At 41.3% G+C, this 15076-nt stretch overlaps 1 protein-coding gene across 6 annotated transcripts in view; it reads left to right on the plus strand.

The window, feature by feature from the left end:
* SETD7 (SET domain containing 7, histone lysine methyltransferase) overlaps positions 1-15076 on the plus strand; it is a 32304-nt gene that overhangs the window by 10869 nt on the left and 6359 nt on the right. For all 6 annotated transcript variants that reach the window (XM_075615039.1, XM_075615012.1, XM_075615030.1 and 3 more), the window contains 4 exons: positions 11198-11399; positions 11855-12044; positions 12900-12981; positions 14331-14448. In XM_075615039.1, the coding sequence (XP_075471154.1) occupies positions 11198-11399; positions 11855-12044; positions 12900-12981; positions 14331-14448 (592 nt within the window). The remainder of the gene's footprint in view (positions 1-11197; positions 11400-11854; positions 12045-12899; positions 12982-14330; positions 14449-15076) is intronic.

Here is a 15076-nt window from a genome sequence, read left to right on the forward strand (position 1 = left end):
GAACAGAAAACATTTGAACTCAAAATGCACTTTGACACTAAAATAATAGGACCGAGAAGTACCGAATTACCAAAGTGTGTGGTCAGTGTGATTCAACTAGTGCGTATAGACAGAAATGGACAGAGGCTTTGTAAAACAAATACTATTTTCCTTAAAAAGAAAGTGGAGTGGCAAGTTTGTACTCACGGTATGAAAATAGCACTATTTTTATATTGAGTGAGTGAGAGGATAATGTAGGTACTGGAAGCAGCTCTGACAGTGAAGTGGTTAAACTTCTGCATGTTGGAAATATTCAACTTTTCTGTCTGTGACAACTCGTGATGTTTGGGTCCAAGCAGAACATATTTTTCTTTCATCCCACATGGAGACCACAGTTGTGCCTCCTCGAGTCCTCTCGTACACAATTTGCCTTTCATACAAACGCATGATGAAAGCAAAGCACTGGCAACTGGACAGTAATATTTGTACGAGAGAATGGGGTCTGTGAGTACATTTTGGTTTGTGAAGGTTTACTGTCACAGCATTCATTAAATGTTTGCTGAGTGGTGGCCCTGTGACCCCCTTGGCTTGGTGCCTGTGCAGCTGATGATGGAGAAAGACAACCTGTGTGTAATTGGAGACTGCAGTACCCAATACCAAAGCAATCAAAATGCATTCTGGCCTGGAATATTTAAGACTACATTAAACAAATGAATTAGAAATGGATTTCATTAAGTGTATAAACCATGCACACATTCATCCTACGTATAATACGATATCATGTCTTTCATTTGGTGACAGTATGGTATAATTTCAGGAAACATTAGTGCAGTTGCCTTTAACCTATTATTTATGGAGCTCCTTGTTGCTGTTTTATTTTAACCTGCGACACTTGTGCATTTTACAGCATTTCTAATAATGTGTCTAAACATGTTTTCCCTTGTAATGTAATTTAATCCAATATCCAGTTGTGATTTTTATTACAATAAAGCGAGTGTGAGTGGCACTGTATGTACATTGAAAGAATACTACTGTGCGAATAATATGTCCCTACTCAGCCATTCCATTCCAGCATATCATAGTAATGCGTTGCATGCTGTGAAAGCATTAACGTTGTAGTCCCGTCCATGGTTCGTAATTAATAGTATAGCCGAGCTTCCCCTCTTACCGCTGTGCCAGACGGGGGAGGCTGCGGGCTATCAGTCGGAGCACTGAAGCTCTGCGGCGTACCTGGAAAGCGGGGGCCGCCATCTTGGATTCTCGCCCATGCGAGATAGGATCCCTGCACATGTGCAGTAGCAGAGAGTTGCGGCAGCCATTACACATGCTCCGCTAGGGACAACACACCCCAGCATGCTCCAGGACAGGCACCCCATGTGATGTAGTACAGCCAATAGGGCTCACAGATCCTCGCAGGCAGAGCTGTGGAGTTTGGGGCGAAGGAGAGCACACGCCAGTCGGAGAAGGGACAGCATGGGAGAAGGTATTGTCCATGTGCCTGTGGCTCCCGGACTTGGCCAGACTCCCCCACAGGTCCCAGTTAGGCCCGACTCACTGTAGACTGTGTGTGTATGGAAGCCCCCAGATAGGGACGTTTCCCTTATTATCTAGAGAGCATTAGTGGACCGGTGACAGGACGGCACACGGTGAGCTTCAGTCTGGGACCAGACCACAGGCACCCTAATAGACATTAAGGGAGACACTCAAGCTGGAGCTCCCTCAAGAGGCGAATGCCTTCGGCAAGGAATGAGAGAGGATCTGGTAGACCTCATGTCATGGGCTCACAGTGTGGTCCTGCGGATCCATCCATCTCCAGATTGTCCTGGTCTGGCGAGAGACAGGAAAGGTACCCACATGCACCAACGACCATACACAGGGGGTAGCGCTACTCCACACACTTTGGGTGGGCATTGCTCTGTGGACACTGGGCGGTTAGGTGCCCAGGGCACCTCTGTACTTAGGGGGAACCCCATCAGGTTGTGAATAGTGTGTTGGGTCATTGTATTGTGGGGAGGTTGGATATAGTGTTGTTATTATTAGTGCATGTGAGTAAACTGTTACATTATACCTGTGTGGTGTGTATTACTATTATTGTATTGGTTCCTGTGAGGGGTGATCATGCTGCGCTGGGATCCCTCCCAGGTGGAGTCGCTGCACCAAGAAGAACGAGAGCTCACTCCAGGCTCCCAGCGGCGAAGGCTCAGGACTTCTGTGAGGCACAGGTAACGGCAGCACGTGTAGTTCCCTTAGTTACGGGGAAAGGGGGCTACAATAGCTAACAAAACAATTTTTTTGCTGCCAAAAAAAGGAAAATAATTATTATTATTATTATTGTTTATTTGTAAAGCGCCAACATACAATAGTGGTACAAAGATTTGGGGATTACATAAACAGAGTTACATAGAATAAGGACAAGCATGCACAGATCCAGAAGGCAATGAGGTCCCTGCTCATAAGAGCTTCCATTCTGGAGGGAATGGGAGACAATGTTGAAACAACAAGGGAAAGTGGCTGCTTATTGTGGGACGATGTATTTACCTCAGGGTGGAGTATGGTCCAACCCGACAACTGATCCCATTAAGGTTTGAGGGTGGGGATGTTATGGGGTGTCACATAGCATGGAGATTGATCTAGCTGCACAGCTGAGCCCAATGGGGTAGATGGGGGGAGCTTAATGCCAGAAAGGCTTCCATGACAAGGTGAGTTTTCAGGGAGTGTTTAAATTTCAAAAAGCTTGGGGAGAGTCTGATGGTGCGTGGTAGGGAGAGAGGGGCAGCGCGGGAGAAGTCTTGTAGGGGGAAGTGAGAGGAGGCCATATGGCAGGAGGAAAGGAGGATGTTGTGGGCAGAAAGTAGGGGACGTTTAGTGATATATTTGGGGATGAGGGCAGAGATGCAACAGGGTAACAGTATCATTGACAGCTTTGCAAGTCAGAGCTGGAGTTTTAAATTTGTTTCTAGAGGATATGGGAAGCCAGTGTAGGGATTTGCATAATGGCGCAGAAGAAGTGGAACAGGGAGTGAGGTAGATAAGTCTGGCAGTAGCATTTTGGATAAATACGCTAAAGCCAGTGCCGCCAACAGAAAATGAAAGGAGCAGTCTCCCCCCGTTAACCTCCCGAAACTACGGTGCACTGGGGGATCCCTTTGGAGGGTGAGGAGATATGGGCTGGGGGGTTCGGAGGTATTGGCTGAGGGAGAGGGAGATATGGGGCTGGGGGTAGATATTGGCCAAGGGGGGGGAGGAGGTATGGTGGGGGTATAGGTAGGGGCAGGGAGGGCCACAACAGAGGGGGGAGCTGAGTGTGTACCTGCAGCCTCGGAGGGTGGAGTGGGCCAGCCAGGGGCCGGTGGAAGGGAGCCCTGTACAGTGACGGATTTCCCATTTGGCCCTGGTGGCAACATTTTGGGGCAGAAAATGTCCCCTTTTTTCCCCCCCATACATAGAGGCCCTGCTCTCTTCCCCATTGATTGCCATGGGCAGGGTGTGGGGCCTCTGTAAAGGTCTCTTACCTTTCGTGCCACCCTTCTCCTTCAGCATCACCCGGCGTCAAATGATGCTGCGATATCACGTCTTGCCATGGTAACGTGATGTCACATGGCATCATATCATGGAATCACTGCGTCATTTGATGCCATGAAGCTGAAGGAGGGCCCGTGAGGCACAAAGGTAAGTGCCTATGAGCGGCAGAGTTTTAAATCCGCCACTGCCTGTGGATATGGCGCTGCATGTTAGGGTCAACGGCAGGGGGACCCAGGCACCTTGACTCAGCAGGTATGTGACAGCAGCTCTGGCTGTCTGCCCTCCTCCACACCTCATCCTTAGTGGCGGCCCTGCCCAATGTTATTTTCTTGCGATACCTTAGCAGCCTTTATTGGATATGCATAGTTAGGGGAAATGCCTCTTTTGCATATAATTAGCACTAACGACTGGAAAAAAAACAAAACCGTTATTTAAGGAGAAGCACTAGGTTAACGCTAGGTTATTTGCGTTCTGATTACCCGAAAGTTATTTTAGGTTAATGTTAGGCTTAGTGCATCTGGACCAAAGTTGCCCCAAAAAATCAATAGTATATGAAATCATCTATAAAAAATATATATATATATATATATATATATATATATATATATATATGTATGTATATATGTATGTATATATGTATGTATATATGTATGTGTATATATATATATATGTATATGTATATATATATATATATATGTATATATATATATATATATATATGTATATATATATATATATATATATATATATATATATATATATATATATATGTATATATATATATATATATATATATATATACTGAGTTAAGTTATGGTGAGTAAAAAAAGTGACAAAAACCCTCCACAGGACTGTACCACATATAGCTGTAAGCTCATCTGCATGTCTTAGGCAGGTCTGCAACCCCGCCTTTCCCCATAAATGAGCTTACAGCTTACATATAAATATATAAATGATATAAATGAGCTTACAGCTATATTTGCATATATATATATATATATATATATATATATATATGCAAATATAGCTGTAAGCTCATCTGCATGTCTTAGGCAGGTCTGCAACCCCGCCTTTCCCCATTATCACCCAGCATACAGCACTTCCACTGCAGCAAGGGATTCTGGGAAATGACATGCAAATGAGCACACAGTGCCACCGTTTGCTTCAAAACCTTATAACATGGTCCCCTTTAAGCTATATATATATAATGGAAATATAACTGTATGCTCATTTGCATGTCTTAGGCAGGTCTGCAACCCCGCCTTTCACCATTATCACCCAGCACACAGCACTTCCACTGTAGCAAGGGATTCTGGGAAATGACATGCAAATTTATAAAGTAAAAAAAAATATGAAAATCGATATAAATGACAACAATAACACAAATCAACATCTAACAAATGAAAAATGTCTACCAGAAAATTTCACTTAGTGTTGCTTTTTAAATTTAATGTATTATTGTTACATTATTTATATCTGGTATACATCAACATTTTCTTCACATGCAGTGCTACAATTCTGTATACTGGAAGAAGTCCTCTCCCCTATATGACATGATAGTGTGGGCCATCCATGTCTCACATTCTCAGGCTTCACGAGACTGCTCAAGGCGTTATGCAATATTTCTTTCCATTTTTTCTAATCTACCCAAGCCATCTTGTCCATATTGCTATGCAGTCATATTTCTCTACGTATTCATTGCTTTGTGATTTCATTCAACCATGTCTAGTGCCTCAATATTCAACCCGCTTCTCTTATCCAATTCTCACTTCCTTCAACCACTCCTCCCCATTCTTCTTGCTTTGTTTTTCTGCTGTTTTATATAACCTTTCACCATCCTTTTATCATGTCAATCGTACAGAATAGATTAATATTCCTATCGACATCTCTTTACATGCATCATTTTTTATGCAAATCCCTTTCTTTGTCTCGATCCATTTCCCTAAACGGTAGTGGTGTAATATAAATCATCCCTTAAACTGTCTCTCCTCGACAAAGAAAACTGATTAATAATAAATCCAAATGGAAGTGAAGGGGAAATCCCTTCATCTTCTATAAACTAGAATAGTGAGAAAAACACGAACATAGCAATCCAGAAAGGTATATTATATGCTAAAATAAATGATGTATGTATATCTTTTTTATATAGCGCCATTAATGTACATAGCGCTTCACAGCAGTAATACACGTGACAATCATATAAATAACAAATATCACAAATAACACATAATGGGAAAAAGAGCTTCAGACATAAGGGACATTTAGGAAAAAGGAGTCCCTGCCCCGAAGAGCTTACAATCTGTTTGTACATAACAACATGAAGTATAAAATATAAATACAAGGACACATTATAGAAAAAATAATAATTACAAAGGCTGACAGGGGCATAAAAAGACTTTCAGACAATATAGGGGCCCTGCTTTATTTTTAATAAAATGAGAATTAAAAATGGAGTTTGAAGACTATTTTAAAAAATGCTGTTGGAAGAGCGAATAAACATGAATAAATACTGCGCACCAGATAATAAGTGATAGTGACAAATATTAATAACAATAAATTGTGAACTAACGTTCTACATTAAAAGTGTATAGAATACAATTGTGATTGGTGAAGATTGAAATATATTATAATTATAACACAAAGTGACTACCAGTGTACATAACAAAGAAATATTAAACCTGTGTTTAGGATAAATGAGACGCTGCTGCTGGTTTACACAGGGTGTATACCCCCACCAAAAAAGGAATAGAAGCGGTAAAATAATTTTAATTGAAGACTTGAGTTTGCATTCACTAAATAGTGATTTTATTCTAAATACAATTCAATTAATTTTAGCTCACAATTATTTTTTGTTTTTAATGCAGTTTTATTTACAAATTTGTGGGACCGCGATGGGGACACGTTTTTCCCCCAGTTATGCGATCTTATGCATGGGAGAAACTTCACATTTGGGATAATAACACTCTCGCTAACCAAATTATTATATGGCGCAGATTTATAGATGATGTCCTCTGTATTTCGGAAGTTGATATAGATTCCTTGGAAGAGTTTAAGATGTATTTGAATAATAATGAATTCAAGCTGGTGTTTACCTGAGAGAGTGACAATACATCTATAGACTTTCTAGATTTACATTCAGAGGCAAGATTGGGTTATCCTATAAACACGAAAACATTTTTCAAGAAGGAAGTCACAAACCGTTTATTATTGGCATCGAGCCATCATAAACAGTTGTGGATAAGCAATATACCATTAGGCCAGTTTATGCAGCTAAAAAGGAACTGCAGTCTTCAAACTGATTTTAAAATACAGTCGGATGTGCTTTGTAATACATTTTTAGAAAGAGGGTACAACAAAAAGCAATTGATCGAATCATTAGGGAAGGTTAACTGTATGGAAAGAAAATCATTATTAAGGCAAAATAAAAATAAAAGGATTATGAACATTTCCAACACAACCAATACTAGTACAGCTGAACCCGTTATAACGCGGTGCTCAGGGTCCACATGATGAGACTGCATTATAACTGAGAACGCATTATAACTGGGATCGTGAAATGGCCGCCACGAGGACTTACCTGGCATCTGCAGCTCTCTCCTCTCCCTGCTTCATCAGGCTGCATCCATGTGCGTGGCTTTCAATTTGACTTTTGAGCGCAGAGGAGGGTCACATGACCCTTCTCTGACCAATGACAGCCCAACAGTGAATACATTTTATATAATACACATGCAGAAATTGAACCCATGATACTTCATATGCTAGTAGAAATTCCGCAGCGGCTACACCACAGGGTTGGTATGATGAATCTGACTATTAGTAAACTTAACATCTATTGGATTGCATTGTGCAGTAGATGTTAAGTGTGTTTATAGAGTCAGATTCATCACACCACACTCTAGCAGCTACAGAATGGCTACTAGCATATGAAGTGTCATGGGTTCAATTCCTGCATGGTATGGTATAATTTATAAATTATTATTTTATATAATAATTTATAAATAAATTATACCATACATATACAGTTAATGGAAAAATGTCCCTAGCTAGGGGTTTCCCTGTAGCAGCCACAATCTGATTAGGTGATTGGGGACTATCTTGGACCTAAATGGGTTAATCTGACCTAGTCTGGGTGCCACTGACACCCAGACCCTACCTTCCCTTTCTCTGTCCTGACTCTAACTGTCTCCAACTGTCCTAACTCACTCCAACTGTCCTGTCAGCTAATGCAGCAGCCCTTTTGGCTGAGCCACGCCACATGATCATTCTGCTACAGCATTCTGGTGGGTGTAGTTCCCCTGCAGAGTCCCTTGGCAAGATGGCCGCCGCTATCCGGTGCTCTGTGCATGCGCAAGGTGTGCCAATGTGGCCGCCGCCACCTTGGGTGCTACTGCGCATGTGCCGGGAGTACAAACATGGCCGCCGCCTGCACTGCGCATGCGCAATCCGGGTAATGGCCGCCACAACTTATTTCTGCGCATGCGCACCATCTCGCACATGTGCGGACTATAAAAGATGGCCCTGTGAATTGAGCCTCCGGTGACCTGGTCGCCCCTTCACCAGCCGCAGCACCCCTGCACGCCCCTCCGGACGCAACCGAGCACCTCCCCACACTCTCCCCACCCTCCGCTGTCTATCTGAAGGTAAGGGAATAAACGGGGGACCAGGGGGATATATAAATATATATATTTTATATCTAGCTCAATTTCTTCATTGTATTATTGTTATCATACATATAAATGTCTTTTACTAAAAAAATTCTCTTTCGTTTTTAGAGATTGTGATCTGTTATAATATATATATATATATGTGCTTTTAGTCATTATAGACTGCTTTAATGTTGAAAGATTTTATGATTATTGTATTAAAAATGTTATGTATTTTTAACTTAAATTATATGCATTGATCACTTTCATCTGTACCAGCCTCGGTTGTTTGCTATGTTTGGGCAGTCAATCACCCCTGCCTGGTCCAATCATACACTTCTGTGGGGTATATAAGATGTATTACGCAGTGAATTTATTATTCCCTGAAGGAGTTATGGTATGCAATGCGTAGGACAGACATTAGAGTGCAATACCTTTGTGGTTACCGGACACGCGGTTTCAGCCCACTTCTAATTGCTGCAGTTCAGGTTTTTTGACTATTTAAACCAGCAAAGATGCGCCTCTGACCGCCTCAGCCGGTGACGTCATCAGCAGCTGCCGAGTGAGGCAGGTGAAATCGGCAACCGCCGTCGGCGTGCAGATCCCTGCAGTAGTGCATAGGAACACAGGAGCACTTTCATCGAGGACAGACTCACACCACACCAGGAACAAACTGCTTAAGGAGGTTCATGGTGTTTGTTTTGCTGCAGCCTGCAGATTGAGTGACTGGTGTCCTTGCTGTTGTGATAACATGTCCATAACATGTCCTGCTTATAACCTTTGACTTTGATGGACGTGTGTTACCCATCTGTACATACTATATTCATTATCAATTATATACTTCACCATGAGATGTTTGCGCTTTCTTTTCTTTTTTGCTGTCGAAGACGCCTCGAAATCTGCAAAGTGATTTGTTTTTTAAATACAAGATACTTTGTCTTCAAAAGTGGTGGGACTAGTGACCTCTTTAATTTGCTACACCAGCAAGCGATAATAAAAACATATCATTCTTCGAACATAGGCAGCAGTATAAATATGATCTAGATCAGGGGAGCGCAAACTTTTTTCCCTGCGCCCCCCTGCTGGCAGTTCCCTTCTCTCCGCGCCCCTCCCCCCCTCCTCTTAACTCGCCGTCATGATGGCCATGGACGTCACATGACCTCGCGGCGTCATTTGATACCGCGTTGCCATGGTGACGCGTCTAAGAAGCCGCCTGAGCCAAGGTAAGTGAGGCTTTCGCCACTTCCACAGCACTTAATTTAAGTGCCTTCGGGAAGCGCGTGGGTCCTCTGTAAACCCCGCGCCCCCAGCAGTCTCGGGGCACGCTCCCCAGTTTGCACACCGCTGATCTAGATGCAAAAATAATGTAATCATATGATTAGCAGGTTCCAAATTTCCATCTGGTGGTGGACTGAGATTGTTGGAAAATGTTCTCTCTATATTTAGAAATTAAGTCTATGGTATGTATATTTTTTATTTATATAACGCCATTTATGTACATAGAGCTTCACAGCCGAAATACACGTGACATAATAATATAACACAGTAGGAATAAGCGCTTCAGACATGAGAGTAACAATAGGAAGGGGGGTCCCTGCCCCGAAGAGCTTACAATCTAAGTGGTAAGTAGGGAGAACTCACAGAGACAGAAGGAAAGTGTTATGATAAGTGTGTCTGCACGGGGCCATGGTCAGTGCACCTGAGATGTATAGCTTCAGCTAGCGGAGCTACCCATAGGCTTCATTAAAGAGGTGGGTTTAGATAGGTCGTAAAGATGGAGAAAGGGGGTGCCAGTCGTATATACTAAGGGGAAGGAAATTCCAGACGTGTGGGGCAGTGAGTGTGAGAGGTTTTACAGCGGGAGAAGGCTTCAGATACAAAAGGGGTAGACAGAAGACATCCATGAGCAGAATGCAGGAGTCGGGCTGGTGCAAAAAGTAGCCAGAAATTAGGACTGAGATATAAGGAGGGACAGAAGAGTATATAGCCTTAAAAGAGGAAAATAATTTTGTAAGTAATATGGGATTTAGATAGGAAGACAGGAGAGGGATTTCAGCAGGAAAAACTCGAGACAGATTTCGGAGAGAGTAGAGTGATTCTAGCAGCAGTGTTAAGGATAAATTGTAGGAGAGACAAGTGAGATGGAAGAAAGGCCGAACAGTAGAAGATAAAATAGTCGAAACGGGAGAGAATAAGGGCCTGCATTAAAGTTTTCGCAGTAGAGGGACAGAGGAAAGGGTGTATCTTTGCAATGTTATGGAGGTAAAAACTGCAGGTTTTAGCTACATTGTGAATGTGAGGGAGGAGTCAAATGTGACCCCTAGGCAGTGTGCTTGTAATACTGGGTGATGCCATCAGTAATGTAGAAGGGGGGAGAAGTGCCAGGTTTGGGAGGAAGTATGAGGAGCTCCGTCTTGGACATGTTAAGTTTGTGCCTGCGGAAGGCTATCCAGGTTGATATAGCAGAAAGACATTCTGAGATTTGGTCTGTATAGCATGTGTGAGGTCAGGAGTAGAAAGGTAAATGTGTGTGTCATCAGCATAGAGGTGTTATTTGAACCCTAGAGATGTGTTAAGTTCCCCTAGAGAGAGTTTGTAGAGAGAAAAGAGAAGAGGTCACAGGACAGAGCCCTGGGGTACACCCACAGAGAGATCGACAATGAAGGTGGAGAAGTTCGTAAAACAAAACACTGAAAGTAGAAAAGGAGAGGTAAGAGAAAATCCAGGATAGAGCTCTGTTACAGATGCCAAGAGTATGGAGAATGTGAAGGAGAAGAGGGTGGTCCTTAGTATCAAAGGCTGCAGAGAGGTCAAGTAATATAAGCAAAGTGTAATGACCTTTGTCTTTTTGCAGCATGGAGGTCATTAGTTCTTTTTATGAGGGCTGTTTCAGTGGAGTGAGCAGAGCGGAAGCCGGATTGTAGGGGGTCTAAGAGAGAGTAGGTGATGAGAAAATGGAGCAAACTAGAGAACACAAGGTGTTCGAGGTGCAGAATGGATTTTGACGGTATCACTAAATCTGTCTCTGACTGTAACCCTCTTCTGTTTCTTAGCACATTGGAGGGTTTTTACGTTGATGACGCTATGCAAGGACAAGGAGTATACAATTATGAGGAAGGAGGTGCTCTCCATGGTACCTACGTAGATGGAGAACTAAACGGGCCAGCTAAGGAATTTGACACAGATGGAAGATTGATCTTCAAAGGACAATACAAAGACAACATTCGACATGGTGTCTGTTGGATATACTATCCAGTAAGATAACTTTAGCATTTATATTACAGCTTGATTGGATCCTTTAAACATTGCATTGTATGACAGATTAATTTAATGAAACACAGCAAAGGAATAAGGTGCGTACTGTATGTAGTGACTCAACTCTGTGCATATAAACTTGAGTACAGGATAAAAATGGTCAAGAGCTAGAAAGGCAACCACACCTCAAATCAAATAAGACAACCTTATTTTTGCATGTGTTGGAATTTGAGGGGTAGCTATCCTAATTCAGCAAACGTATCACAGTAGTGTATGCATATTATAACAGCATATAGTGATATATAATGTCTAGTTCAGTGAGGTGAATCTGAGATAAAGTTACACACACTGTCGTCATAGTCGGAATGACACTTGAAACAGAAGTTGCTGTATAACTACAAGGTATTGTGAGCTACTTTGACGCACACGCAGGCATCTGGTGCCTTCCTCCGCAGGATGGAGGCAGCCTAATCGGAGAAGTAAATGAAGATGGGGAGATGACTGGAGATAAGATAGCTTATGTGTATCCTGATGGAAGAACTGCACTCTATGGAAAGTTTATTGATGCAGAAATAATAGAAGGAAAATTGGCCACCTTAACAGATGTAGAAGAAGGAAACCCACGCTTTGATATGGTCCCAAGTGGTAAGTATACACATGTTATTCAACTACTCAGTATCAGCACACTTCCTGACTCAATCCTATAATACACTGTTATTAATAACAATTAAAACGGTGTACCCTGTTTTTTAAGTTACGTATATGTCCCACATATCAGTTAGTTGCATTTGAGATAAACCTTATTTAAGTTTCTTTTACAGGACCCCATTGTTGTATTTTTATTTTCATTAGGCAACGGGCGTCTTGTAAACCATGTTGCATAATAGAAACTGCCACTTACTCTGCCCAGATTTTTGTATTTACTTGGTGATTGAATCCTTCAGGAATTCACTTTCCATAGCAAAATAATATCTGCAGGTTATCGCTAAATATGGACTTCCTTAGCTTACAGTTGCCTTCCAACTTCTCCCCTATTATAGGAATTGCAGCAAGGAATTGCTCCGTCACTAATGCACCCGCAGTCAACCGTGATTTCTTATTCTGTAGATCCTGTGTGCTCACTTTCGTTAGAATGCAAACACGTTTCCTGATGTCTGAAAGTCACAAGTAAAATAGGTGACAGCTTGCACTTTGTTGATATACTTGATTTTAAATGAGGAGAGGTGTATATTATAGAGGGCATTTTGATGACAAATCGACCCCCTACTTGTATACAAAGGAAATGATTGTGCCAATCTCAATTGAAAAGAAGGACAGGAGATAAGGCTTAATCTACTTAAACTCATATATATTGTTCTGTTCCACTTTTAAATAGAAAAAAACTCTGCTTTTCTTGTATGTGTACCCTATAGAGCTGTAATCATATCCTTTTAGTTTAGTTGCCATTTAAAGGACAGTCTGCCCTTATTAATGTGCACTATGATTTCTTTCTTTTTTTAGGCACAGTTTATACTTTTGATAAATCTACTTCATCTTGCATTTCTACACAACCTCTGCTTCCTGATCCTTACGAATCAGAAAGGTAGCCCTTTTTCCCCATAATGCAATCTCTTTATTACACATCTATTCAAAGATGTTTATTGTTTTTTTTTTTGTTTGTTTTCCCCCCCACTTTAATGCAGAAACTCATCCTAACCTTGTTTTGATTTATTCACAAGGTGGTTAGTGTGCTGGTCACATTTTGCAAAGGTTTTCAGTAACAGTCGTGAAAATGAATTTATTACGTTTTTTCTATTGTAGTTGGTCACGGCGTTGCCTGATCAGCATCTTGCACATGCTCTGTTTCATCACAGCATCTCGCTGGCCAGGCCCTATACAGCCTCTTTTTTATGTGAAGCAAATATAGATTGCCATTCAGTGTTATGTTGCGAAAGACAGAAATATGCTCCTAGTTCTCCCTGTACAAGTTGTCCCTTAGTGGTAATTGAGTGGAGATATGACAGCATGTCTGTAGTATGCACACTGGGTGTGGGTGTGAGTGTGTGTATATTGTATATATGTATACAGTGGCGAGAAAACATTTGTGAACCCCAATGATAATTACGGCAAGTCCATAGTTTTCCATGATGACCTTGAATCAAAACCAGTCTTTTCTTAAATATCCAATAGGGGTTATATTAACCAATTCCTGTCTTTTGAAACAAAATGATGTATGAATTAGACAACAATGAGGAATTAAGAGTCAGGGTATGTGCAAAAGGAAGTGAAACCCTGGTTTTATCAGCTAAATTAAAGGGGATAATTACAATCGTGTATTTAAATAATTAGGAAGATCTCAAGGAGTGCGTTTGGGAGGCCCAACCCTATATTAAAATCAGAAACTTTGAGTTTGGTCTTCACCATACAGGTGTGTGAAAACATGTCATGCCATGATTGAAAGAAATCTCTGAGGACCTTAGAAAAGCAGTTATTGATACTCAGTCTAGAAAAGGTTACATAACTATGGCTAAGGATTTGCCACCATGTACTGAATCTAAATGTTCACATATTTTTTCACACATGGATATTGAATGTTGAATCATTTGTGGATAAATATAAGTTGAAAAAGTATCATATTTGTGTGTCATTTGTTTGATCAAGTTATCTTTATTATTAGGACTTATATTATGATCTAATAACATTGTAGGTGTGCAATATGTGAAAATCCTCAGGGGATCAAAAGCTTTTTCTCACCAATGTATATATCAGGAGATCTTGGTTGCACTTTGAGATAACAATTAACAGAAACTAGGAAGAAGTCGGTGAAATCAGAATAATTGTTTTTCTTTTTATGAGTGTTGCCCTTTATTGTGTAACCTATGAGTATTTAGTTGATCTTATAAATAAATGCCATGCCAGCCAGTTTAACTTGTGGTATTTTTGCTTCTCTAGAGTTTATATTGCTGACTCTCTGATTTCGAGTGCTGGAGAAGGCCTCTATGCGAAGACAGCTGTCGGGCCTCATACTGTGATGTCATTTTACAATGGTGTACGGATTACACATCAAGAGGTAGGTATCCATGAGCCAAGATTCTTATTGCAGTTAGTTTTCTGTGTCCACTACAAACGTCACTGCCTTCTAAACTTCACTATGTATATCTTTATTTATATAGCGCTGAAAGTTTACTTGGCGCTTCACAAAGACAATACAGTGCAGGGAATTATAATAATACAATAAGCGCAGCACAATCAGACAATAGGAAATGAAATCCCTGTCCCGAAGAACTTACAATCTAAGTGGTATGTTGGGAGACCTACAGAGATAGCAGGTGAGGGAATAAGTGCAGTATATGGCAGTGCTTGGCCACAATGGTTAGTATGAGTGACTGTGGGTGTGGGACAGTAGCCATGAGTGCAGGCTATAGGGATGCTTCTTTTGCAATGTGAGTTTTATGGTTAGTCAGTATTAGGTAGATAGGTTAACACCATTAGCAGGGGATGAGGTGGCAGGCAGGCTTGGGTGAGAGCAGGTGTGTATATTAGGAGAGATATCCCAAGCAGGAGGAAGGAGTAGATAGAGAGAGTGTTATATATTAATTAAACGATGATAGTTTAATATCAGTTAGCAGTTAACAATAGCAGTTCGCACAAAAACTCCTATTGACTTCTGTAGGAATTTTCATGTAGTAGTCCCCAGA

Source organism: Ascaphus truei, chromosome 1 (assembly GCF_040206685.1).
Source record: "Ascaphus truei isolate aAscTru1 chromosome 1, aAscTru1.hap1, whole genome shotgun sequence".
NCBI classification, from domain to species: domain Eukaryota; kingdom Metazoa; phylum Chordata; class Amphibia; order Anura; family Ascaphidae; genus Ascaphus; species Ascaphus truei.